General features: G+C 42.0%; 1 protein-coding gene across 7 annotated transcripts in view; it reads left to right on the top strand.

Annotated features, from left to right (window-relative positions):
• Positions 1-27,658, top strand: part of NFIA (nuclear factor I A) — a 393,406-nt gene that overhangs the window by 73,829 nt on the left and 291,919 nt on the right. The window contains exon 3 of one of the 7 annotated variants that reach the window (XM_060139911.1): positions 24,355-24,839. The exons of the other annotated variants lie outside the window; for them this stretch is intronic. Within the exon in view, the coding sequence (XP_059995894.1) occupies positions 24,355-24,377 (23 nt within the window). The 3' untranslated portion in view covers positions 24,378-24,839. Of the gene's footprint in view, positions 1-24,354; positions 24,840-27,658 lie in introns of those variants that run through there. 7 annotated transcript variants of the gene reach the window in all.

The raw sequence follows: 27,658 nt of genomic DNA, 5'->3' as shown, positions 1-27,658 counted from the left end.
ACTCTCTGGCCCATGGAAAAGCAGTACTTTGAATCAGACCCCATTTAGGGTGGAACATTCTGATTAGCCAGCAAGGGCCGTTAGGCCAGTTGCCGTGGTGTCTGCTGCCACAGCAGAATGGATAAGCAGTTCTCAGCACCCCCCCAACACAATCCATAAAACTCTTTCAACCCCCCCTTTTTTTTTTTTGCATGATGTCTAGTGTTTGCAAATGGAAATGGCTGAGGAAAAACAGAGGGAAAGTTTATATAAAATATTTATACCTTAAAGATCTTTTATCTTGTGTCATTCAAGAGATAGAGAAGTGAAAAATGTATTGGGAGTACATTATCAAGAGTACATTATAAATTTAAATCTCAGATTGAATAATACCAGCTGCTAATGTGTGCAGCTTTGGAAATGAGTCACTTTTGAATCTTGAGAATTTACTGTACCAGGGCAGTTATACTTAAGAAGGAAATGCCTTTTGAAAAAGAATTCTATACCGGAATCAAGACTGATACTAATGGGTATTAAAAATCAAATATTTGACATAATATTCCTGTTAGAATGTACTTACATAGGAATGAGATGTAGGATCTGAGAAAGTTTACGGAATGTTTCTCAAAACAATCAGGTACTTTTGGTTTCATCTTTGTGAAGCAGTGTAACCTGTGGTTAATAGTATGTGTCTTAGAGTCAGGGAGACTTAGATTCAAATTCTCTATCCACTGTTTGTTAGCTGCATGATTTTTCGATCAGTTGTTTTTTCTGAGACTTACTTTAAAAATAAAAGTAAAAAAAAATAAAGGTAATAGTGCTACCTAATATGTGTTTTCTTTTTCTTTTCAGGATTAAGTGGCATTGTATTTGTACAGCACTTAGCCCATTGCCTAGACTCAGTCAAGTCCCAGTAAATAGTATTAATATCATTATTATCACCATCATATTGTCTTTAGCCCTAACTAACGGTATATTGCTCTCTGGTGACACAGTGTTTTTCTCCCCTCCGTGTAGGTGTGCTTTGAAAGCAAAACCAAAATTGGCGTGCCTGTTGAAAAAGTTAGTAGTTGGAAAAAGAAGATGTATTTTCCTAAGTGAGACCATGATGGTCCATGCCAGATACCCGGATTCTAGGCAGCAAAGAAGAACCATTTTGTTATAATGGAACTTCGTTTCTGTGGTGCATAGTATATATTGTTGTATTCTCTGTGCTAGGGTCTCACATTCAGACTCCTGAAGCAGCAGGAGGAATGAAGTAGGCTGTGGGCAGAGAGCACCCAAGTCCCACTGAAAGCCAGTGAGTCCCATTGAAAGGCCCCTTAGCTTGAGTCAGTTGGTGTTGGGTGAAAACCTGGATGCAGTGTCCCAATTATTATTATTATTATTTTAAGAATCCATGGAAATCCACATTTTCATGTGAATCAACGGATGTTTTAAATACTGGCAGCTGTGTCTTTGAGAATGCTGTTGGCTGCAAGAAACAAAAAATAGTGGTCTCAACACAGATTTATTTTTCTTACAGAGCGATAAGTTCAGAGGTAATAGCTAACGTGGGTTTATTTGCTCACTAATGCCAACAAGAGTCCCAGCACTTTCCTTTTTTTTTTTTTTTCTTTTGCGGTACACGGGGCTCTCACTGTTGTGGCCTCTCCCGTTGAGGAGCACAGGCTCCGGAGGCGCAGGCTCAGCGGCCATGGCTCACGGGCCCAGCCGCTCCGCGGCATGTGGGATCCTCCTGGACCGGGTCACGAACCCGTGTCCCCTGCATCGGCAGGCGGACTCTCAACCACTGCGCCACCAGGGAAGCCCCTACCCCTTTCCATTTTTATGCTCTGACATGCTTTATTTGTTGACTTATTTTGTAATTCCTGTCATGTTACAGTCGCCATATGTATGTTCGAGAGAGGATGATGAGGAGATGGGTCATGCTAGCCTAATTAGTTCCATTTATCAGGGAAGGAGAAACTGCCCCAGAAGCGACACAGGTGGCATCTCCTTATTCACTGGTTAAAACTGGATCCCTCGCTGCAAGGAAATTTGGGGAAGCGAGTGTGCAGCTTGCCAGTCCCTGCAGTGGGCAGCGAGGAGGAGGTTGTAAATGGCTGTGGTGTTTGCCAGGGCACAGTGCCTACCCCAGCACCCAGCTCAGCAGGAAACCCAGCTGCAGGGCCTGGAGACCCCTCGGCCTCCAGCGTGTATCAGAAATCTCCAGATTTGAGCATTGTGAAGGGAAAGTATCATTTGGGGAAAGGCCAGGGCTTTATTTTTTAATTTAGTGGTTTTGCATTGTATGAGATAGGTCGTTGCTAGCAATGAGGAAACTGCTGAGGGAACAAGAATTTATTTAGTTTTTAGAAAAGTTTATCTGGAGTTTTAGTAGAGGAGTTAGAAAAGTACTTACCATTTAATGTTATTTCTGGACGACTACTACATTACAATAAAATATGTAAATTTCCCTATACATATTTTTTAAAATTTATGGATAAATTATATTGGTCTTTAATTGTTTTTATTCTGAAACAAGTATATGCTTTATAAATCATTCTAATCTGATTTTGATAACCTTTATCAGAAAGAAATCTTTTCTGCCTTTTTATTTATCTGTATATTTAACTTAAACACCGGGAAGCTCTTCCAAAATGCTTTGTAAAAGCAGCCATTTTAAGCTGATTAAAAGCACGTTTGATATGTATGGATGTAGTTGAAATGCTACCAAACCAAGTATATAGTTAGATAATTAAACTCAAGAATTATGGAAGTTTAAGATTAAGAACTCTTAATCGCAGGTAAGCATACACTAAGGAAAATCAAATCCGTTTGACTCCAGCCAATCGACTCTCTTGTAATATTTTTGCTTATACTTTTTTGCAGCTTAACTGCTGAGTTAGCTGTTCTCTAATGTCCCTGACAAATTTGGGAAGCCACCGTGTGTACATAAATTGAGAGAAAATATTTCTGCCAATTCAATCCTGATCGTTTCTTCTCAGGGTTATAAAATTTGGGTTTTCATGACCCCAATGTTAATTAAAAAAGAAAAGAAAAGAAAAAACCCAAACAAAGCAACCCCTGATAGTCTGAAGGGTTACTCGTCATTGTAGGAGGGTATTGTAGAGTCTAGGGACTGTGAATTGGCCACCTACTGAGTGACTAGAAGCATGGAAACCACACTTTACAGCTTTCATATAATTCCAGTGTCTAATCACTTTGTCAGACCCAGCAAGTCAGAGAAATCTCTAATAATACTAGGATAATTAAATACTTCAGTAACCATAAGCTCTAAGATAAAAGGCAAAACTTTTTTATTAGGGAAACTTATGCTGAGACAACCTTTTAGAATGATTTAAGGGGGTCAATAGATAGGTGAACCAGTCCACTATAAATAATATGTTTAAGATTAAAAACATTGCCCAGATGCTATATCAAAATCTACTTTAGAGTGAAGTTGTAATGAGGGACTATTTTATTTTATTTTTAGAATGGATTTTCTTTTCTTTTTTTCGGCCATGCCGCGCGGCTTGTGGGATCTTAGTTGCCCCACCAGGGATTGAACCCTGGCCCTCGGCAGTGAAAGCACAGAGTCCTAACCACTGGACCGCCAGGGAATTCCCAATGAGGGACTATTTTAGAGACAAGGAAAAGAATAGGAGACTTCTTTGGATGGGAAAATATAGTGCACTTCTGTTTAGTATATACCTATCATGTGAGAGATTCTGTGCCTGATGCATTAAACTAATGATCTACTCCTCAGATCAATCATAGATTGGGTATTGTGACCTGTGTTTCCTTGATGAAGATACCAAAGCTCTGAGTCCTCCAAGTGACTCAATTGCTTGAGGTACACAGAACATTCTGGAGTTGAGCTTTGAACCCAGCTCTGTGTTCCACACTCACTCTCGTCCCCCTTCATCAGAAGTTCCACCTACATTGGGCGAGTGAGGAGACAAATAGCAGATGGACTTAAACGTGGGTTAATGTACTTAGCAAGGGAACAATCCAAACTACTTATAGGATATGGGCGCTTAGCTACAAATTCCACGTCATGAAGGAAACCTGGGGCCACTGTGTAGGCTGTCACTCAAGCTGACTGCTGCCCATTCCCTAACGGCAGTCAATCCAGGAACATTTGTTGAGCACTTACTTTGCGTGGAGATAGAAAGAAAATGTTCTTGCACTTGAAAAACTTACATCTTTTCTCGTAAGACTTTTCTAATGTTGCTGTAGTGAGAAAAGTTCCCTAAACAATACATTGGTCTGTATATGGAAAGGAGAGATAAGGGTACCCTCCTTCAGTGCCATGTACTGATTTGGAGTGTGTTTTGGAAATGAAGACTAGAAGTTAGAATAAGTTTACTTTGATCTAAAGGAGGTATTTTCTTAGTAGAGTCATTATGATATTATTTCCTGGCTATTAAAATTTGCCATCTTGATGCTTGGTTATTCACTGAAAGAAATGAAATATTTATTAAGGTCATATCACTGTTGCATACAAAGGGAGCCACGGAGTGATTCTTATGCCATGCTTTTTGGTAGCAACGTTTCTGCTGGGTTGCATCAACATCTGTAAATTTTATTGATTATAATTAAGTCAGTCTCCATTGTCTCTACGCATTTACATGGGTTTAAAAATCAGTCCTTTATGTGTTCATTTGAAATAGTTTGAAAAAGGATCTTAGTAGAAGGGACAAATTTGCAACTATTAATCCTGTTATTTCTGTGAGCCAGAGTTATTTCAGTGTTATTTCCAGGGTGTTATTTCCCATTAAAACATTCGCAGGTTTTAGGTGTTATGATCCTTTTAGTTTTCTTTTAATTTCATTTCCTCTGTCTCCAGTCTTTCAAAAGCATGTCACAGCTTATCCTTATCTCCAGTAGATTTCTGGGTGTGCCTGGAAAAAACCCCAGCTCAAATCCTAAGGTTAAATTCCAATGTTGGATGCTCTCCATATATACAGATTTTGATGTAGAAATAAGATTATGAAGATTTCATGCCAATTGATACGTTGCATTTACATGATTGATCAAAGGACTATGGAAGGGCTAATGGGAGAGTGATTGGAGGTTGTGGGGACATTGTCAGGGATTTTTACTAAAAGATTCCTGTGTTTCTTTATGTATCAGCCAAGTTTGACAAACACATTTCTGTTAAATATTAAGGCGTTAACAGTCATACAAGCTTGTGGAATTAACTCATATTGATATATGTGAGGTCTTAACCAATACAAAGACCAAAATTGTAAGACTTTTAACAACTGGTGCTTTTGTGGAAGTATAAGAATTGACTTAGGATTTCCCTGGTGGTGCAGTGGTTAAGAATCCGCCTGCCAATGCAGGGGACACGGGTTCGAGCCCTGGTCCGGGAAGATCCCACATGCCACAGAGCAACTAAGCCCGTGCGCCACAACTACTGAGCCTGCTCTCTAGAGTCTGCAAGCCACAACTACTGAAGCCCATGTGCCTAGAGCCTGTGCTCCACAGCAAGAGAATCCACCGCAATGAGAAGCCCATGCAACACAATGAAGAGTAGCCTCTGCTCGCCGCAACTAGGGAAAGCGGTGTGCAGCAACGAAGACCCGACGCAGTCAAAAATAAATAAATAAATTTATTAAAAAGAATTGACTTACATTATTTTTCTACAGTAGCTAATTTCAGGTACGTCTACTTCTGCCTAAGTAGATTTTTAGTGTGTGTACATGTCTATTATAGGTATATATTGAGAGATATAGTTGGAAAGATAATAGTGTTTGACACAAAAAATACTAAAGTAAATTGCACTTTTATTTTTTAATTTTAAAGATTAAGTAAAAATAAAAGAGCACTATTTGTAACATAAATTCAAACTAAATACGCAGCTGGGTGAGCCTTTAAAATAATAATTTTTTGAGATCCCTTTCAGGAAGAGTTTTAGTTTCCCAAACTGGACATATGTGGAGATTATGGACCCAACATTTTCTGTGGCCATGATTCTTGAAGATAGTCAATGAAAACTTCTCTTGTTATAGTTCTTTAAAATGACATTAAATTTGTGATATCCTAGGACTAGTGCAAGCCTCTGGGATGGAGGTTACATATCTCTTTTTTTAGAGGTTGAAAAATTAAACCCTGGCTTATAGCAGTTTTGGTGTTTTCTCTAAGCCCAAAGCTTTGATCACAGGTTTTGAAAGCTTAATTATTAATGGCTGTTAAACATTTTTTTTACCCACTTATCAGCATTTTCTTTTTTTTGCAGCAAGACTATCTTCCTTTGCTTATGGAAGGCCCCACGTTTGTTTAGAAAACGAAGTCTGTCTTATCCTAATTTTGTTGGCGACAAGACGTGGCTACAAAAAACAAAGAACAAACCTGTGACCCTTTCGCTTCTCATATCAGGCCTCTGTTTGGGGGAAGCCTAAACAGAATAAAATGGCAACGTGTTAAACTTAGCCCGGATTCTGTTTAAGGAGATCTTTTTATTTACACAATTGAGTTGATTCCTCCCTAAAGGGGGGGGAAAAGAAGGTAATTTTAGTGGCTCTTTAAAGCTTTTAGATAAATACTCCCAAGTTTTTTCCCCCAAGCTTAACAAGCAACATAGATAGTCTGAAGCCTGGTTTTTCCAGCTGTGTAAGAAGCACAGAATAGAGGTTTCCAAATATTTATCTCCCCACCCCCTCAAACGATTCTGTGTTCCAGTCAAACGTGATTACTTGCTGTGTGTTTCTAGGACACTTTTCACGCTGTGCTTTCTCGGTTCGTTCCTCCAGGAATGCTCTTCTTTCTACCCTCACATCTCTGTCCAAAGGAATCTTGTCTATCCTCAATCTGCATTTTAAGTGCCAATTCTTCCTTGAAGTCTTCATGGACTCCCCAACAGGACATGGTTATTCTGGAAAGGGGTCCACGCTTTCCAATACAATTCCCTTACCTACCTTGTGGTTGGGCCCCGTAGATTGTTTTTCTGCCTTGCCTTTTAGGTATTTGGATATTTAGTAGTGTTCAGGGATCAACAGACATTTACTAAATGCCTGCTTTTGCCAGATGTGTATTATTTACTGGAGAAACCAAAGGTTTGAAACATTGCCTGTGATGTCAGTACCTCTTGGTCTTTTCTTTTCTCAAGTTGGCTCTGAATTCCCAACGGATAGAAGCAGTCTTAGGATTCTTGGGTATCCTCTGAACATCCTGGCTTCTTGCACATAGTAGCGGCTCAGTAAATCTTCATGGCGTCAAATTGGTTGACTAAATCAGTTTTCTTCTGATTGAATTTGAACAAGAAGGATTCGCTTTTGTCTTTGGGATCCGAATGAAAGCAGTGTTATTTATGCTATTTGCAATTACACTGTGATTTTTTTTTGTGGTATATAAAGGAAGATGTTCCCACTACCTCTGCCATGTACTCTTTGGGCATTTGCTATTTTTCTTGGAAGGCATGGTGACAGCATGGGTCAGGCAATCAGAATTTTATTGAGTACTGGTGGATACCAAGTTGGCTTCCTCATCCTGCCCCATTAAGCTACCCTAGGGATCCTCCTGCATAGATAGCTGACTGACTTCAACTTTTGGGCCCTGTCAGCTGTAGCTTTCATCAAGTTTCCAAAGGCATTCATGACCCCAGAGAGGTTAAGTGAATGAGTAAGTTCACACTTGTCTCCCTGAAGGATCTAAAATGTAGGTGGCATTTGAACAGGTTCACAGCTGCTCCGATCCATAGTAGTGTCGCAGAATTTCCTTTTACCTAGATGGGGGAGGAGTAACATCTGTAAATGTGAATCTAGAGTTAAAACTTGAGATGAACTCCAAGAAGCTGTAGGGCTTCTGGGCAAATGATGGCGAAGAGCTACATTATTAGGACAGGCCTAGAAACCCAGCTTGCCAGAGAATGGCCCTGGTCATAGCATTTGGCATTTTCCCTGTACTCTAGCCAGTGTAGGATTTCTGGATGTTTCTGTAACCTAACCTGTACTCTTGCCTGAGCGTATCCCCTCACCCCACACTGCCGTCTAAATGACAAGGATAACTATCAGTAATATTTTGAACTTTCCTGCAAAATTGTGTATTTCTTTACTTTGGCACTTTAGATGATGGTCTGAGCAGAGCAAAAATGAGTGTCACTGCCTCTTTAACGGCTGGACACTTATCATCAAGCCGTGTCAACATCAGTGACGGTATGCCACAAAGGTGTTTGGTCTTGATAAGCTTGTGAAGAAGCAGACTTTGTTGTTGTTGTTTTTTAAAAAAATAGCTATTGGACTCTATTTCAGTTTCATAATAGAAAGAGAGAGAAAAAGACAGAGAAGAGGTATTCTTTCCTAAATAGAAAAGACAGAAAGTTTATAGAAAATAACGCTAAGTTGCTAACCCACTGTTTACCCTTGTCCTGTGATTGTGTTTGTGTGTGCAAGCACACACGGCTGCTAGTTTGTGTACTTAGTATAATGCCTTTGAATGGATACCAGATTGGCTCTGTAACCTTGGAAGATTTATTTGCTCTCTCAATAACTTTTATTCCCAATCTTTTATCAAACACTGTTTATTATGTTCTCTGAAATTGTTAAATAAAAGGGACTGTGGAAAAAAATTCCAAAATACTAAATTTATTCCAGGCTAAAGGTATTACAATAGGATGATGGTGTTTAACCCGTCTACTTGAAGTAAGAAGCCAAGCAAATGGAAATGTGATATATTTAAGAGGGCGTTTCTTAGAGGGGAAAAAAATGTTTGATGTTCCTTGCAGACTGACACTATTCATTGTATTTTTAATTTAAACATAACTTGAAAGTATGTTTAAAATAACTATAGTGACATTTCTTGTCTGGTTGAACCAAAGGATAATAAGAGAGAAATGTTATCTGTAATGCAGGCTACATTGAATCATTAAAAGCCCCATCTTTGTTAAAACACTGAATATATGATTTGGGAGGAGGAGTTCCTTTTTTTACGCGGGCCTCTCACCGTGCTCAGTGGCCATGGCTCACGGGCCCAGCCGCTCCGCGGCATGTGGGATCTTCCCAGACTGGGGCACGAACCCGTGTCCCCCGCACCGGCAGGCGGACTCTCAACCACTGCGCCACCAGGGAAGTCCCAGGAGTTCCTTTTTAGGAAAGAGTTTTGGTAGGTCTTCTTTACAGAAATGAGGGAAATGCCCGCCCTGCTGATCTATTTTGAGAAGCAATAAGAAACTGCACCTCACTGTGCCCACCATGCCGTAGTCCTGTGCTGGTGTGGCTCTGTGCTTTTGCTGGGGAAGGACAACGCTGGAAAGGGTTAGACCCTTCCTTCTAAGTTGCTGTCCCCCTTAGGAACTGTGTGCCCTAGTGGAGACAGCAGTATTTGATCCTTGCAAAAGGGAGGATTTCCTGTGCACCGCTTAGGGGATTCCAGGGCTTGGTGCAAAGGGTAATTTCAAAGGACTCACCTTAGCAGCTTTGTCCCTGAGTGCGGAGAGAGGAATTTCTGTGATGATTCCAAACTTAGAATAAATGCTAGGGAAGAATCCATAGAGCTCCAAGCACTTCAACCTCCAGGGGAGAAAAGCAGTCATTTATGGATCTCTCTAGAAATTATGGTTGGGTTCTTTTCCCTCTGAACCCAGTCTTCCTTAGTCATGTGACCGGAATTCAATTATCAGTGCCATAAACAATCTTGTGAATGGAAGCAGTGTGTTTGACAGTGGATTTATGCTTCCTGAAGAGAAAGGGACCTTTAGAAGTTATTAGAAATAATGCTGGACTAGCCATGATTCCGAAGGCAAATGGTCACAGAGGCACAGGACTGGGTCGCCGAAGACAGAGGGTTTTAGATGAGTCAGATGTGTGCTGGGGACGGATGGCATGAAGGTGGGGTATGTTTTTTTAAATACATATTTAAAGCAGACTGTATTTAGAAGTTTATTTATAATTGGTTTTAGGATAAAGCCAGCCTGTTGATGCATAACGGAGTTGATCTTTTGGTTCCATTAGCATCTTTGAAATATTTAACAAGAAGCTGAGTTTAGCATATGAGCTCTTTCAACCATTGTTGGAGATAAGGCAGCCAGTATTGGATAATTCCTGCTGTAAAACCAGCAGACATCCCCTTTGTTTTTCCATCTTGCCCCATGCCCTGTGTTCTAGACTAGAGAAGGTCAGCTTTTTATAGTCAGAGGTATGTATGCCTTTGAAAATGGCCCTTCCCCTACCTGTCCTCAGCCAGTTACAACTTACGTCCTGAAGACAGCAAAGAGTGCTGATTTAATTCATTTTACAACCAGTGTCCTTTCATGGGAGCAAGCAGGCTGGTAAAATTGTTTCAGGAACCAGAACATTTTTCTTGGTTATTTTTAACCTAACTTGACCACCCAGCTACACAGGGCTTTGTTCAATTGAGAAAGTCTATTGAATCCAAAAATAATAATCCTTTCTATTTGTCTAGTATTTGCAGTTTTATAAGGAACGTCACATCCATTCTCTCATTTGGTTTTTTCCGGCAACTCCGTGAGGTAGAGGAGGGTAGGTATTATCACCTGCAAGTCGCAGATGAAGCTTGTGGTGAAGCACTGAAACTCAAGTGCTTCTAAGTCCTGCCCAGGGTTTCACAACTAGTAAATGACTGGGACGCGGGCCCCCTAGATTTTATTCTGGCTCAAAGGCCAGTGCTCTTTCCACTGTTTGTTTTGATACCCTTGGAAGGTTCATTGCTCATCTAGGAAAGAAAAATTGGCAGCTCTTGCTGGAGAACACGGAAATCTGCTGGGAGAAACAGATCCGAGAGAGCTGTACTGGCTCAAGAGTAAAATGAGAAAAGACCAAGGGGGTCAGGGGTCTTGGCCACCTGCCCTGGTTCACTCCCTGTGTGATCATGGGCAGGTCACTTAACCTCTCCATGCCTGAGAACTCCCTTTTAATCTCGCCAAGGACGATCATCTCTCATCTGCCGTAGCCATCCTGCAGGTCTATGGTGAAGATGATAGAGAAGTGATTTCTGTGCGGGGGGTGGGGGGGGGTCCTTGGGTGATACACATTATACATCAGAAAGGTGGTATCACTGCACGTGTTTTTAGTATTTGAGTTTGAGGTGTGAGGGGAAAAGCAGTCATTTTCCATTTATAGGGGCCGCAAATCTACCCTCCAGGGAAGAGGAAGGGATTGCTTTGTTTGCCCTCAGTCAGTTGCTTACTCTTCCTTTATTTCCTTCCTCTCACCTCTCTGGGCGGGACTGTGAAGATGTCCCTAAGCATTTCCTATGCGAGGTGAAGGCCTGCCATGGAAGGAATATCAGATTTACAGCCAGATAGCCCAGCGCCACCACTTTCCAGCTGGGTGACCTTGGACATGAGACTTGACTTCTCTCGGCCTCAGTTTCTGTTCTGTCAAGCAGAGATAAGGGGGATGGCTAGGGGGATTAGCATGAAGTGAGGTAATGGATGCAGAGTGACCGGCACTCAGTATGCTCTCAATAAATGTTATTCTGTGTTAGAGACTGATGATTAAGGCAGAGCTGATGAGAGAAGTCGATGGAGAGAGGGATGGCTTTGAGATTTGGCCGTTTTCTCCACTGGAAACACTGTTTGCTGTACTATCTATCAGACTTCATTTTGTCTCTCATTTTTTTCCCTCTCAAATGGGAGGTGTCTTCAAGGAAAAGACAACCTAGGAGGTGAGGGCGTTATGCAGATGGAGAGGTCCATGGCTAACGGTACTTGCAGAAGTCCCTCTTCCCAGTTTCCTCAATTTTGGAACACGTGCCCTCTCAGCAGGCCAGGGTAGTTTGCAAAGCTGTGAGAAGGCTTCACCCAGACAGTGCCGCGTGCTCAGAAAGCGACACACATACCTACGCACTTCACGAAGCAGATGGCTTCTCTTGTTTTCCATGTGGTCGAAAATGAAATGGACCTGTAACAGAGTGGGTTGGGGGATTCCACACTCTGTTGTGACTCTGGTACAAGGACAGAGATATGGTATACCCACAGCTTGTAGAAGAATTTATACTCCTAGTTTCATCTGGCAGTGGGGTGGGGGAAAGAGGAGAAGGAAGTGAGTGAATGAAGCTGCTACCTTGTGGTCCGAAACGAGTGAGTAGCCGGGCATCTGCCATTTGCATTGAAAACTGAGAAGAAGGGAAGGAGCGTGTTTCTGCCTTTGATCCCACGTGGAAGGGCAAATTGGTTTGGTTCTATTCCATAACCTTTGAGTGCCGGGCACTGTGGTAGGTGCCTAGGGTATGAGGAAGATAGATACAGATGTTGTGCAATGTGCCGGGCACTGTGGTAGGTGCCTAGGGTATGAGGAAGATAGATACAGATGTTGTCTTTGAGAAGGTTCGTTTGAGCCACTGTGATGGAGCTGAAGTTATGCTTTGAATTATAAAAGTTAGGATTGGGGGATGAGCTTTGGATAGGGGACCGACAAGGAATGGCTTGTTCTTTTGAGGGGCACCCTGGCATGCAGTGAGAAGCACCCTCTGTAGCTGGAACGTGTTTGAGGATTGGTATTCTCGAAAGTGTGGCCTCCTCCCCAGTGTGGGTGTAAAGGGTTTCAAAAAATATATCTCAAGACGTGGAATATATTGGGTATTAACAGACCAGTCCCCAAGACATTATTGATTGTTGACTTTTAAACTAAGCCTTTCTGTGTTGATATTTAGCATTATTTCAAGATTCTGAGAAATGTCATACAACTACAGATGCAAAAAACTCTTAACTGCATTTCCCCCTGCCATTATAACTGTTAGAGGAGGGCACCAGGTAGTATTTAGTCATGGTTTTTCGGAATCCTGATACCTTATCTCCTCCCCTGCCTCCCGCTAAAAAAAGACGGTATTAAAAACCCGTGTGACAGAAAGCCTTGTTTAGTAGGTCAGTATTTATGCAGAGGATTCTCACGTTTACTTATTGCTACACGACATTGTAAGTCAGTTATTTCATAGGTAATTACATCTTTATGCGATTACCTTCTGTCAAGTGACTGTTTCTTTCTTAGGTTCCAGTTATATATTCAGTCATTTTCTCACGTATTCATTCAACAATCTATGACACTTACTATGTGCCATGCACATATTAGGCATGTTTCTGTCTTCAAGGAGCTCACTGCCCAATGAAGAGACAGAAAAGCGAATATAGTAAAGTTGGATCTGTGATAGACTTAAATGCAGAGTATTTCGGGCTATCTTTCTGAGAGAGGTTTCCTCTAAGCTGAGTTTTAGAGGATGAGTGAGTGGAAATGAAGAGGCAGAGGGTTGTTTTGGGGAGGAGACGGAAAGAGTAGCGTGTGTGAAGAGAAGTGGAGAGCTTGGAGAGAGCAGAGTATGTTCCAGCAGTGGTGCCTGGTTCAGCCTGGGGCGTGTGAAGCTGTATGCAACTTTCTAAGGCCATGGCTAACTGCCGTGGCCTCAGAGTGGAAAGCTGCGTGGAGGCTGGTGTAGTACTATCTCAAGGGCCATAGTGACACCTTCCCAGGTGCTAATAATTTTTTCCCCTTTGTAAATTTTGCCATCGTTTTTACTGTAAATGTTACTGTTTTAAGTTGGGTCATAAACTTTTTGCAGGATGAGGGGGGCAGGCATGAATTAGTGAATGGCAGAGGCCTTTAAATCTCCCTTTAAGTAGTCCTACTGAGTTCCTCTTTTCATCTCAATAGACACTTAGTAGGATAGACATAAAATCATGGATTTTTCTCCCTTCTAATTGCTTACTTTCATTTAAAGTTTTTTTTCATATAAAATGTGTTGATATTAAAAATAACTTATCTCTGACTGTAAATACATAATATCTGCAGTATAGAAAATCTAGAAAACAATACATAGGTGAATATTAGAATTAACTCTGCCTTTTTTCATTTTTTCTTGCATTCTTTCCTTCTGTGCATTTAAAAATAAAAGCAGGATCACACTGCAATGAAATAATTTTAAAAAATCAATTTATTCAAGAGATGGTTGTATTATTACGTTTCCATAGCAAAACAAACCTTTTAAATCCTCTGTAGGGAACTCTGACAATTATTGGGCATACCAAAACTGGAAAAGCAGAAGTAACTGTATTTCTCCCCATCTATATTTAGTTCTCTATTTATGAGAAAGTTCAAAAGAAGCTTAAGAAGAGGTAGTTCAAAAATAACTTCAAATGCACGTTATAGGGTCAAGTTATTCCAACCTCCTACACTTTCTATATGTATCTTAAACAGTATTTAGTGAATTCATGATGACGGTAATAATAACCCTGATTTAAAAAAAGTAATATCCGTATAACACCATTTACCTAGTGATGTCATGTACATTATCTCACTTAATTCTTACAATTCACTATTGTTACCAATAATTCTAAAGACCAGAATATTGAAGCATGGAGAAAATAACCCTGTGCCGTGATCCTCAGGTATGTTCTGAATCATTAAAGAGGATTATATTATATGTAGTATAGTGTTTATAGTAAGAATGTTTTGTATCCTCTGTGTGTGTGTTTTGGAACGCCATGCATTGTATACAAGTCTCTTGATTTTTAAGCTAGTCAGACTTCCCTTTCCATAATCCCCCTCCTTGAATTTAAGCCATCCTGAATAAAGAGGAGCTTTAATAAACCATCTCTATTATTGGTTCTATAAGACCTTGACATTTGCAAACTTTATTTTCTGTCTTTTGTCCCACACAGTAGCCACTCTTGCAAATCAACCTTGGGAAGTTAGCATTCTTAATGAAGATCTATAGGAGGCTTTCTCCTTAGACTGTAAATCAGCTCTTTCAAGGCACCATTCATCTCTTCCTTTGAGCGCATGAATTGGTATATGGCACCTTGCAAGAGCTCATTTATCTTACGTGGGTTCCTAGTTATTCCTTCTGCCCACTTCCCCGAGATCGCCAGGGATCAAGGCAGAAGTGCAGTAGAGGATGGCTTTGTACTTGAAAAGTTGCCAAGGTCAGCTGAGGTGCCTGTGGCATTGACTTACAGAGAGCTGGTACTGAGTATCACCCATAACTTTTAGGGTGATATCACCCACACCAGCAAAGGAGTTAATTTGCTAAGCATTCGAATTATGCTTGGTTAATTAAAGGTGGCTAGAGGATGGACAAAACAGTAGGAGAAAACGTTTGTTACTGTATCCTACCATGAGACATGTTTTTTCCTCTTTAACATTTGTCCAGATTATACTGGCATCCTCTTGGCTTCATAATTAATTCTATGCTGATGAGAATGGTGCACCTTTATGTACCTAGGCTATATTCTAGGTGCTTTTACAAATGCTCTATATTTTTCTTACAATTCTACCGTGACAGAGGAGTCATTATCCTCATTTCTCATATGACGAGTTGATCATTACTGAGATGAAACAACTTGCTGAAGAATACATAACCAGAGGGCAGAATCAGGATTCAAAACCAGGCATCGCCAACATTTGCCTCTGTGACCATCCTCTGGCAAGGCTGCAGCTTTATTGGAATCACCCACTGTTTGAAGGATGCTGCAGACTGTACATAACATTCTGCCAACAAATGAATCGAGGCAGAATACTGGTATGAGGTTACAGTTAGCAGTGGACGCTGAGGCCAAGCTTACATTGCTAATAGTGCTAATGCTTGTTTTTATAGTTTGGGTTTCCTCACAAGCAGACCCTGAGACAACGTTTTGGGTGTAAGTCGTTTATTTGGGAGGTCATCCCAGGAAGTGTGGGGAGGACGTAAGTCCAATAAAAGGCACCTTAATGAGCAGATTACCCCTGTGAACAGTTGGGCCTCAATCGCTGGGGGTCCCCCACTGAGAGTCCGGAGCGCATGCCTCATACTTCTTTCACCGAGGGCCAACTCTTGTCCTTCATTGGTTGAGGTTGTTCCTGGTTACATTAACTCTCCTGCACTTCCAGTCTGTCCCTTTCTGCCCAGTGGACAGAGAAAGCCCCGAGGCAGAGGGACTCAGGTGTTTGAATTCGAGACGGGAAGGCTTGTCCACCCCAGCAGTAGGTGACCCCCAGGGTGAGACGGGCAGCATGTGAAAGGCACCAATAGTTTCTCCCACGTTTGCTTTTGAAGCCAACACTTGTGCTGATAAAGGTGCATCTGGACTGCTCACCCGGACTAGAGGGTTGACACTTCGTAGGAGCCAAGCAAGGCAGCAGGGAAGGCAGTGAAGCTGGGATTGGTCCCAAGGGAGGAACTCAGGAATTGGAGTCAGGCAGTCTCAGGCTTTGGTCCCAGTTTCTGCCACTTATTAAATGTGTGTTAGCAAATCACTTAATTTCTCTGAGCCTCAGTTTTATTATCTATAAAGTGGACATAGCTGCCTTACAGGGTCCATAAAAAAGCCTTTGTAAATTATAAAGCAATGTGCAACATTGGTGCCCCTGATCGAGGCATCTGATGGAGTGCTAGGTGCTAGTGGAACTTCGAGCGCAGCTGTTTGCCTTATGTGATGCTCCTGAAGAGTGAGTACCATCTTAATACCCCCCGGAAGCCTGTCCTCAAATATCCTGACACTTTGGAAGTCAAAGGTCAGTGAATTCAAACCTTGTCTAGGCCCCTCCTTCTCAGTGTGGTTTCTGACCAACTGAGAACTGCTAACCCCAATTCTGCACCAGAGTGAGACTGTATTTGCAGTAGCTCCCTATGAAGTGCCGATTTCTTTTCTGGTGAGAGTTGATTTGGATTTGCAACCCTGTAGATCAAGCACTGGTTCTTCTAAAGGTCCATCAGTCTTTTTAGAAGATGTCAGCAAGGTGTTCATCTCTCACACACTCAGTTTGTTTTTGGTTTCTGACCAGAGGTTGACTCTTCCATGGGTGACTGATGTCAAGTGAATCAGGACTCTCTCCACATGTGATTTTTGGCCCTCATATAGCCAAGAACTACGTGGATGGCTGGGAGCCCACCTTGGTATCCACCCTGCAGTACCCCCTGGCTCCTCGGGAGTCACATTCCAGGAGGAGAACACGTGGCCGTGGCTGTACCCCCTCACATCCAGCGCCATGCCCAGGACTCCGTGCCTTCACCCCACCCACCCAGTCAGCCCCTGGCTTGAACTCCATCACTCAAGAGGGAACGTTAAAAAACCCACACCTCTGACTCATGCTTTGATTCTGCGGCCTAAAGAGGCAAAGACGCCGTAAGGAGCTTTTAGGGGCCATCACCATGGAGCCTCTTTATTGCCTAGCAAGAGCCTGAAATGATAATGGGAAACCTCACTATTGATTGGCTGACTCTTAATTCTTCCTCTTTGGGTTTCGAAGTAGAAGTGATGGTCCAGAATATTTATATTACTCATTGGATATATTAAATTAAACATACGAAAGTCCTGAAGCCATTTAAGATGAGGTTGCAGCACTGGTGAATAGGACTTTATTACCAAAAGAGGGAATAGTAGCTTTTAGTTGTGGCTTATCTGGAAAGTATATGGATGATAAGAATGGCTCAGCAGAGGGCTTGGGACTCTCAAAAGGGGCTCAGAGTGTGTTTCTTTTTAAGAAAGTTCTTCAGGCCCATCCTCTATAAACACCCGGGGCTATGGTGTGATGGAGGGTGTGGTAACAAAGACTTAACTTCTATCCTGGCTGAAGATAAGCCCTGTTGACATCTCGGTGAAGGCTGTTATTGGGCTGTTAAGGACCAGTGCTTGAGTTCTGGGGCTGCACGTCTCAGAAGAAAATGTCCTCTTTCTATAAGAAGCCACATGGAGTACAACCTTACCGGATAGTGTGGGATTTAGAGTATTTATTTCTGTCTCTCATCTTAAACCCAGTGGAAATTAGAATGGATGAGAGGATTGGATGATTCTGTTAAATGACTGGTCAGGCACATTAGGGCTACAATTTTTGTTGTAAAAGATTTCAACCCCTGGAAAAAATGCAGAGCCTGTGGCAGTGAAATGGTTAACATGACTGCCTCTCTTACAGGTTTCCCCAGATATGCTTACTTGGTGTACAATGGATAATTGTTAGCTCTTGTTATGCAGATGCTGTTGCAGATGGAGTCCTGTACCTGCATGCATAGCAAATGAATTAGACTGGCAATCCCCTTTATAAAGCATAAATATGTAATTTGTTCAGCTGTTGTAATTAAATATGTATGTGTGAAACAGCCACCATTCAGGTCATTAATGATGCGCCATGCCAAATTAGAGCTTACAGACAGTAATGTACATTGTTGTGCAATGAGGGAATTGCAAATAACATAGCTAAGCCTTTCCTAGTAAAGTGATGCATTCAGCAGCTTTAAAAGGAATATTACATTTGTAACATTATTTTTATTTAGAAGGTACTTTTTTGTTCATTGTGAAAGTCTATAAGATGGAATTACTTTTATCACCAGTTTAGTTTTATTAATGTTTTAACATTTTATCGTACAGATGCCACAGACTTTATTAAACATGCTGCTTGCTGATAAGTCTTAAGTACCTACTTACGTATAAAACAGCAGTTGCCCCTGTTTTTCTACATGGCTGTGATAGAATTGAAGTATCATAGCACCTTGGAATGCCTTGATTATTCCACTGCATTAAAAAAAAAAACAAACCCTCATAATATTTCAACTCTATTCCCCACTGATAGATAAAGAAATTCCTCTGACAGTAAACAGTATTTTTATTTCCATAGAAATTGAGCTGAGAAAAATGCAGTTATCAAAATATAAACAAATAAAAGTGGTAAATTTGTCTCTTGTGCTTTAATTCCCAATGAATTACTTGTGAATCCAAGGAATTTCCTAAGAAAAGTGTCATCCATGGGTCAGAATGGTTGTTTTTAAAATATTAAGACTCAAATTTTGTGAAGTTAGTGCACTTGGGAAAATTATCGTTCTGTCCTTTTTCTCCTTGGTTTCATCTTACAGTCTTTAAAATACTTTAAGCTGAAATTGAAATATATTAAAACTATTTTTATTTTAAATTCTTTCTGCATTTGTTGCCTACAGACAATCTATTTTTAACATGCATGTTGTTTTGACGGTTGGTACTGAAACTATAAGAGCTAACCATCTTGACCTTTTCTGTCCACCAGGGCAGCAGGAGGAAGCGTCTCAGAGTTAATTCTGTCTTGTTCACAGCTGGGAACAGAACATTCCTCTGTGATCCTCTTGCCCATGATTTGCTGGGATCTCTTGGAAGTCAAACTTGATACCATAAGTCCTGGGCTTCTGAGGTTGAGCACAGATCAACCATACTGACACATTTGGTTAAGAATTAGATTAGACAAGACCTAGGTAGTCGTTAAAGTTTCACAAACAATTGAAAATGGAATGATTTGGAACATTATCTTAGGTTTTTTTTTTTTTTTTTTACATTATCTTAGTTTTGCAACAAATTCAAATTTAGAAATTTCTTTAAGCCCAAGATCAATCAAGATTCAGGACCTTGAAGAATTTCCAAAGTTAGAACTCTAAATTGTGTGTGGATGTAAAACTTTCTTTATTTTCAACAAACAGCAAATTTTTCAATTAAGCAAATGTGTGTTTTATTTGAAACAGATGAAATCATAACAGCTTGGCTTGCCTTACCTAAATTATTGTTCTATAATATCAAAAATTTTACTTAAAAGAATCTCTTATCCTCATATTCTGATTTTTTTTATCCCATTTTCTGTGTAACTTTTCAGTTCAACTAAACAAACATTTCGTTTGCAGCACTGAGGAAAAGTTTGATTCATGCGTTATTGTTTATGAAATAGAAATGTTATATGGATGACAGTGATTTAAAAATATGGCGACTTAACTTGGTTGTATTCAGGCTGCCTTTACTGAAAACCGAAAACCATGAAAAGACTTTGCCCTGCTAGCTGCTTGCTTAGCGTAAACTATGAATTCATAACTTTTCTGAAAAGATTTTCTTCAAGATCCTTTTCTCTTTCAGTCCCTTTATCCCAATTAGAGATCTTAATCTTCTGAAGGACAGCTGCCATTATTTCTACCTGTTTCAGAGCTATGGTACCGGTAAAATAGTGTAACTAACGTATGTTTTGGTTTTCGGAGAGTGAATTTGAAGGACGCATGGGTTTATTTAAAATATCCTATTGCAGCTGTCTATCGGAGGTCTCTCCTAATTAATTTTCTTGCAGGAATTTCAAAGATGCTTAAATTCATCAAATGATGATGATTGAGGAATTTAATGAAGAATAGGTAGGGATGAGAATTGGGAGGTGTGCAGGAGTCACTGGACCCGAGAAATGCCCGTGGTTTGCTGAGGTGGGACTGTGTGAAGAGGTCACAGGCCCTGCTGAGGTAGCTTCAAGGAGCGGACACTTGTTTTGCAGCAATGGTAGCAGGTATATAGGCGGTTTGGCTCATTCAGGCTCCTCTCTCTGGAGGAACACGTGTAAAACCATCAGCATGTCTATCGGTCTTTTATTCACTGTGGCAAGGCTGTGCATTAAAGAACATAACCATCACCAAAAGGGTGGGAACAGCCCAGTGGCCAGTGGCCAGGTGCTTTAGGATAACACCGCAGGCAGGCCTGGCCAATCAGATGCTCTCTTCTGCTGGCAGTTGCTCCTTTGGCCACCACGGCAGTAAACACTTTCCCTTGGATGTTGGTTTTCTGTTGTGTCTGGCAGCCACACAGGGCTGCTTGAACTTTAGCCAGAGGCAAATATTTATACATCAGAGTGTGCAGTGTTCAACTGGTCAGGCCTGAGAGGCAAAATGAGAGACCTCCGTGACTTTTCGCCAAAGAGGATGTGTCCTCCCGCCACCCCCCTGCTTCCCCTTCCACAGAGTGACTTGGTGAAGTGGGACCATCCTGGAGGTCGCTGGAGCTCAGGCTGCATGTGCTTCTTTCCCAAACGTATCCAGGCGCAACCTGAGGGTGTGCTTTCCGAAGGGAGGGTGTCCTGACATTTCTGCCTGCTCCTTTAATTCCTCTTGGAAGGTTTACAGTTAATATTTTCCCTGGAACATTGTCAAGCTTTTGACAGAGCCCGAGTGTATGCCGAACTGTGAAATCGAGCCGGAGAAGCAAGTTGTGAGAAATCTGTTTCTACTCAAATCCGTAAGGTTTCGTGAAAAACAAAAACAAAAACAGAAAACTTCAGGGGAGAAGCCGGGAGCCGGGCCGGCTTCTCGTGGTGCGGGCTCGGCCGCCATTTTAAGAAGCCGGCGCCGGGCGACGCTGGGCTCCTTACATGGCGGCTGTATTTACTTGGCCGCAGCCAATCACGCCGGCCGGGCCGGGCACGTGACACGCCACGAGGGCACGCTCAGCCATTTCCTCGCTGCTGAAAAACTTGCTACCTACACAGAGCACTTTACCTTGTTTTGCATGCCAAATGTTCCTGCAGAATGTGTCTAGCAGACTGGCATTTGTCCATAAAGTTATTTTAGTAGGTAAAAAGTCTCCGAGCACTTGAGCTTTGTGCATTCTTTATGTAAAATGGATTTCCCTTCTTGGCCAGAGGCCAAGGGTACAGCACACTCGCTGGGTGAGAAGAGAGCTTCTCTGCTGAGAAACTGGTGGACCGACACACTCTAATTTTTTGGCTTCTGACCAAACAAGCTCGATGGATGCCAAAATTCAACAAAATAACACGTTATTGTGTGATAGAAGCCGTGCTCGAAGAGAGCAGGAACTCAGAGGAACTTCATACGGCCCCCCCCCCGTGCCCCCCCCCCCCACAAAGCATTGTCAGTTTGGGGAGCTTTCTTTGGGAAACGAAAGGAAAGTGGCAAAATGCAACCTAGACAGTAAGGTGTAATTTGCACATAAACACGAAGGAACGAACTGAAAGAAAACAGAGGAGTTAAAAATTGCTTTTATGAACTTTTCCCAGACATAAGACACAGTAGCCTGACTTGACTCTGCTTGCATTCTTTTAACCCTGTAGGCTCCATCTATGTGTCTCGGCTGAGTGGTGGGCTACTTAATATGCAAATAAGAATTAATGTGAGATTTAAGCACTTTAAAAAGACTTAAATCTAAGGATAGCTGCAAATGCCAAATATGGACTCTTGGCAGGCTTCTTAGGAACAACAGAAAACTTCGTACGTTTACATGTTTTATTACGCTTTTGCCCCCTGACGTCTGATCTTGAGTGAAGTCTGCTGTTAATTACGTGCGTGGAGTAAGCTAAGCTCTCTGTACCTCAGTTTCCACATATGTACAATGAAGACATTAAAGAAGATAGTTAAGATCCTTTTGAGCTCTCAGGACACCAGAAGTTGAATTTGAATAAACAGCAGGCATTAAGTATAAAACACATCTTCAGTTTTTGTGTGGAAATTTGTCAGTCAAAAGGGGAAAAGGGGAATATCTCTAGTTCAAACCACCGTCATACTTCCTCAGACTCTACTTCTATAATTCTGGGTGCTCTGCCTTCTTTCATTCTTGCTTCTTCACACGGCAGCCAAAATGACCTTTAAAGAATTCAATTAGTTTTTTTTATCATCCCTCTGCTTAAAAACCTCTCATGGTTTCCCATGGATTTAGAATAAAATCCAAACTTGCTGCCGTGGTCTACAGACACTGCATGGTCTCCTCCTCCAGCCTCACGTTGTACCACGGATTCCTTGGATGCCACACTGGCCTCCTTTTGATTTTTGGAAGCTGTCAACCTCTTTGCTCCTTGTTGTCTGCTTAGAATGCATTTTTTCCTGGCTCTTCCTGTGGCTGGCTTATTCTCACCTTTCAGCTCTCATTTCAAATGATATCTCTGTAGAGGAGCATTCTATCTAAAATCAGCCTCCATATTGGTATTTTTCAGAGCACTTTTAGCAATCTGAAGTGGTCTTGTTGATTTATTTGATTACTCATTTTAGACCCATTTTCAGTCCCACAATGATCTTTACTGTTCTGTTTTCTGCCTTTCGTACCACACGTAAGCACATTGGAAATGAAATGGGCAAATTAGAGTACTCCAAAGTGCATACTTCATTTACCTTTAATTTCACTGTAGAGTCCTATATTTTATTACTTATACTCGTAAAACTTTTAGGATAAAATGCCTCCTTAGACGAATGCTTTCAGTTGTCTATGGAGAGTCAGTAGAACACATTGGTTCAGAGAGGACCAAGCTGGGAACCCTCAGTGGGGCTGTCCTTGGATCTTGGCTCTGCCGTCGACCAGCTGTGGGAACTGAAGCAGGTGACTCAGCTACCCTTCACCTCAGTTTCCTCATCTGTAAAGTAGAGTTCAAAGTAGTTCCTTCATCACAGGACTATTGTAAAGATTAAATGTGATATCATATGTAAAACTCGCATCACAAAAATATTAACTGTTACTACTGTTGTTAACTACCACTCCTGTTCATTAAGAACAGTGTGACGGGGGCTTCCCTGGTGGCGCAGTGGTTGAGAGTCCGCCTGCCGATGCAGGGGACACGGGTTCGTGCCCCGGTCCGGGAAGATCCCACATGCCGCGGAGCGGCTGGGCCCGTGAGCCGTGGCCGCTGAGCCTGCGCAGCCGGAGCCTGTGCTCCGCAACGGGAGAGGCCACGGCAGTGAGAGGCCCGCATACTGCAGGAAAAAAAAAAAAAGTGTGACAGGCTCAGTCCTGGCGGCAGGAGTGCAACTGTGCTAGGAAACATCCCTGTCCATTCAGTCTGTGGGAGAGACATCTGTGTCAATGACCTGCTGTAGGTGAATTACCTACAGTACATTGTAGCCAAGAGCTGTAAGGATATGTGAACAGAGCATTAATGAACACAGAAAGGGGAACGTCTGCCTCTCAGTAGACAGCGAAGGAGCACTGTGCCAGATTAGGTTGCCCTTCAGGTAAAATATGTTCCTTCGAGACAGTAATAAAATAATGGCAGCTAATACCTATGTAATTCTACTGATATGCAAGACTCTAAGCGCTTTACGTATATTATCTCATTTAATCCTCTCAGCAACCCTGTGAAGCAGTATGATTATCCCCATTTTACAGAGGAGTAAATGGAGCCAAAGAACGGTTAAGTGGCATGTGTAAGGTGGCACCGCTATCCATTGTAAGTCCTGGGATTGCATACGTTTTTGCTGTTAGAACACAAGGGCTACCTCTGCTCAGTCACTTTGGCATTCTGTGGTGTTCCGTTTTGCTTTCATAATGCATGGAAACCCTAAAAGGGTTCTGTGAAGAGCTGGTTTCACTCTGTTAGCCCTTGTTGCCTGACTGGTAGAATGTCAGCTGTAGCCGTCTCCACCTACCTTATAGGGAGATGATGAGAATTAATGAGGTAATTCAGGTAAAGGGCTTAGCATATTGCTCAGCATATGGTAAGCACTGAACAAATGTTCACCATAACTAGTATCGTTGTATGTTTAGCCACACTGAAATGAGCTCTGTGATCCCCTGGGACCGGCCTGAGCCCTCCTTCTCCTGGTAGCCCCCGCGGTGGGACAGCCACCTCCAAAGAGAGCAAGTTGCCGGAGCTGAAATGGCACACCACCCAGGTTGCTAGCGTCGTCCCTCAGCTGCCTCTCCAACTGCCATAGCTGCCTTCGTAATTTAAAAATTACTCTTCCCGTTTTATATTTCAGCTCAGAAATCGATGCATCTGTGAGGCAGTTTGTTTTCCTGGGGAAGTGTAAGGAGCCCTGGTGGTGGTATGGAGACGCGCTGCGTTTAGACTCAATATTGCCACCCACTCACTCTGCAGTGTCAGAGAACAGCCCCGGAAAGATCTGTTCCTTCCCCTCACACACTGGGTACCACAGACCGGCCCATCCTCCCGGACTCTGCTTATCTGCAGGAGTAGGGAAGCACCGATGGCCCCCAACTTGCCTCTGTTTCTTGTTCCTTTGGTGCCTCCCACGTTTCCCTGTCTCCAAGACTTCAGAACTGGATAGACGCCCCTGTTTCCCACAGCCAGGGTCCTGTGCCCGCTAAAATCCAGGGCAAGGCTCACGATAGCCCAATTTCCCTTTTCCTCTTGTGGAAGTGGGTCTCTGCGAGAGGGGACGGTGCCCGCTCTGTGCCTGGACGAGGCAGTGCTGCAGCCGCCTCTGACTCTGCTGTCCTGGTGCAGGTGGGCTCTGAGCTCCAGAGGTGGGGGGCCTGGTGTGGTTGGTCGTGTAACCGAAACGGAGTGGGCTTATTCTTGAAGTTTTCTTACATGACCATCTTCAGAGTTCAGAGAGGGAGGAACGCAGTCCCCCGAAGCACCGGGAGTTACAACATATAAATAGCTCTGCTGAGTCGAACAAAAGCACCTATTGTGTGGTGTACTGCAAAGCAAGATGTATACTGGGAACTCAGAACAAGATACTAGAGATTTCTTTTCTCTCTTTTTTTATTTTAGCCTGAAAAATTTGTTTTCCCCATATGAATTATGCATTCAGTCTTGGGTCTTAAAACAGAATAACTTAATGATGTGGGTTCTAATCGTGGCCCTGCCCCTTGGCACTTTGATTTTAGGCAGATTAACTCTGTGCTGCTGTTGCTGTTTGATGCTATTTAGCTGAATTTTGGAATTAATCTTCGAGGGCATTTATGGTGGATGGAAACCCGTTCTTCTAAGTTAGTAATCAGTCATTCAGCGTACCTAAAAATTTCCTTCCTTAACAGTTAGGGCCAGTTTTAGTCATTATTTTACTATTAACGGTTGCGTACCAGGCCATACCTAATTTGTATCTTTTCCAAGTTAAATAAATTACTTAAGGTCATAATAACTGGTGCTTGAGTTGATATTCAGAGTCCTGTATGTCTGATTCCATCTGGAGATAAATTATTTAACTTAAGTACAGGAAGTGTTCCCTCGCCTGTAAAACAAGGATAGCAATACCTATGTAACAGGCTCTTCGTGAAGATGATACGTGATACCTGTAAAAAAGGGCCAGTTGGCTGCCTTTTACAAATTTGAGGGCATCATGGCTAATCAGGCATTCGGGCTCATGAGGAACCAGCAGATAACCTGTGATCGATTCAAAGTCCTTGAGTCAGCGGGTGTAGGCAAGGTGGGGGGTCAAGGAGGTGGGTGGTCTTCTGTGGCCAGGAGAAAGCAGGTAAAGAGAAGGCAAGGTGAAGAGGGGGATTCGGAAGCCAAGGCAGACAGAGCAGGAGTCCTGAAGATTAGGTGTGGGGTTGGGCCTGATCTTCGGGCCACAACTCCTGGAGTCCTGCTTTCCTCTCTCCTCTCCGTCTGGGTAGCACATGGCTTCAGAACCTGGAGTACAGGTTACAGGTATGGAGAGAAGGTTCTTTTTTTTTTTTTAATTTAGTTTTATTTATTTATTTTTACACAGCAGGTTCTTATTGTTATCTGTTTTATACATATTAGTGTATATATGTCAGTCCCAGTCAATGGAGAGGAAGTTCTAAATGTGGTTCAAAAATAAGCCACAGGTCGCTTCCCCTGTTTTCCAAGAAATACTGTATTTCTAAATCAGTAAGTTCACCACTAATGTTTTATTTTATAGGATCCATTTGCCTGTATGAAAAAAGACTTCCTTGTCTTACATGTAAGGAGAGCTGGTCAATAGATGTGCTAGGAATGTTGGGTCATAGGCACTCATTAAATACTTGCTGATGGATTGATTTGCTTGGGTCATATCTGGAATGGGGGAAACTCTCGTGCACATCTACAGCTTTAGGATAAGGGAAGATCTCATAGATGGCTATTTCCGATTCTATGATGCTAGTGAGTTTTAATATTATTGATAGCGTTTATTGAACGCTGCTGTGTGGCAGGCAGGCAGTGTTCTAAGCCTCTATGTCAGGTATTTCATTTAATCCTCACAATACCCTCTGAGTGAGGTACTTTTATTCCTCCTATATGCTGAGTGGAAAATTGGCACCAGTCAGGTGACTCCAAAGCCACCCTCTTAATCACCCCACATGTCTCCAGTCAGAATAGTTCCATCTTCATGGTACTTTTGGATTAATTAATCCTCGCCCCAGCACCATGAGGTTGGTGAATTCCTTCGTTTGCCAGATAATTCTTACTTCTGTGCTACCAGAATTGGGCTAGGCATGGGATGGGATATGGAATTATTTCTGGAGGCTAAGTCATTTTCCTAAGTAGGGCTGCTGTCAGAATTGTAATTTAAAGTTCCAAGTTCATGGCTTGCAGCCTTGTGCTTGTAAAACAGACACACATACTATATCCTATTTTTATGGTTACCTCACAGGAATGATTTGCATTTATTCAGACACAAATAGGGCAGCGTGGAAGCTAATGTGTCTCAGGATTTGTTGCAGATTTTATCATGTACACATCTTGTGGTGTAACTGATTGGGTCTGATTTGAGGCATCTACTGAAACAAACAAAATGCTTTCTGACCTTTAGGTACAAAGTTTGGAATCAGAATATGTGTGACATCAGGATCCAGGGATATGAGTTGGATGATATACTTAAAATGTAGGCTATATTTGATTGCCCTTGTATCAAGGATTTTAGTTATGTGACTTAGAGTTGGATTTCTTGCACGAGGAAGTCCTTTCTTTTCCTTCCCTACGGCAGGCTTTATATCATTTTTGGTACTGAGCACCAAACTCTCCGGGCAGTTTTTTAATTGAGGTTTTGTAGTTTTAATGGTCCTGGTACTATAAAAAGCCAATTTTGTGCCAGAAGCTTTCCAAGACCAGACATGGGCTTTGACACCACAATAAATTAAAGATAAATAAATAAAGAAACATAGCAGTGAAAATGTGGGAAGTTTCTTTAATGTTTTTTTTTTTTAAACTAGCAAGTGAGCCCTACTTGTAAATTTCAGGCATGTTTTCTTAGTACTTCAGCTCAATGTTACAATGCTTAGCTACATTAATCTGTTACTGGGTAACTCCAGAAAGAATGTTAGACCAAACCATTAGGAGATTGGCGATTTTTTTTTTTTTCCTTTGAG

This window comes from Lagenorhynchus albirostris, chromosome 2 (assembly GCF_949774975.1).
Source record: "Lagenorhynchus albirostris chromosome 2, mLagAlb1.1, whole genome shotgun sequence".
Classification (NCBI taxonomy): Eukaryota; Metazoa; Chordata; class Mammalia; order Artiodactyla; family Delphinidae; genus Lagenorhynchus; species Lagenorhynchus albirostris.
This window is presented reverse-complemented; position numbering and strand designations above follow the sequence as displayed.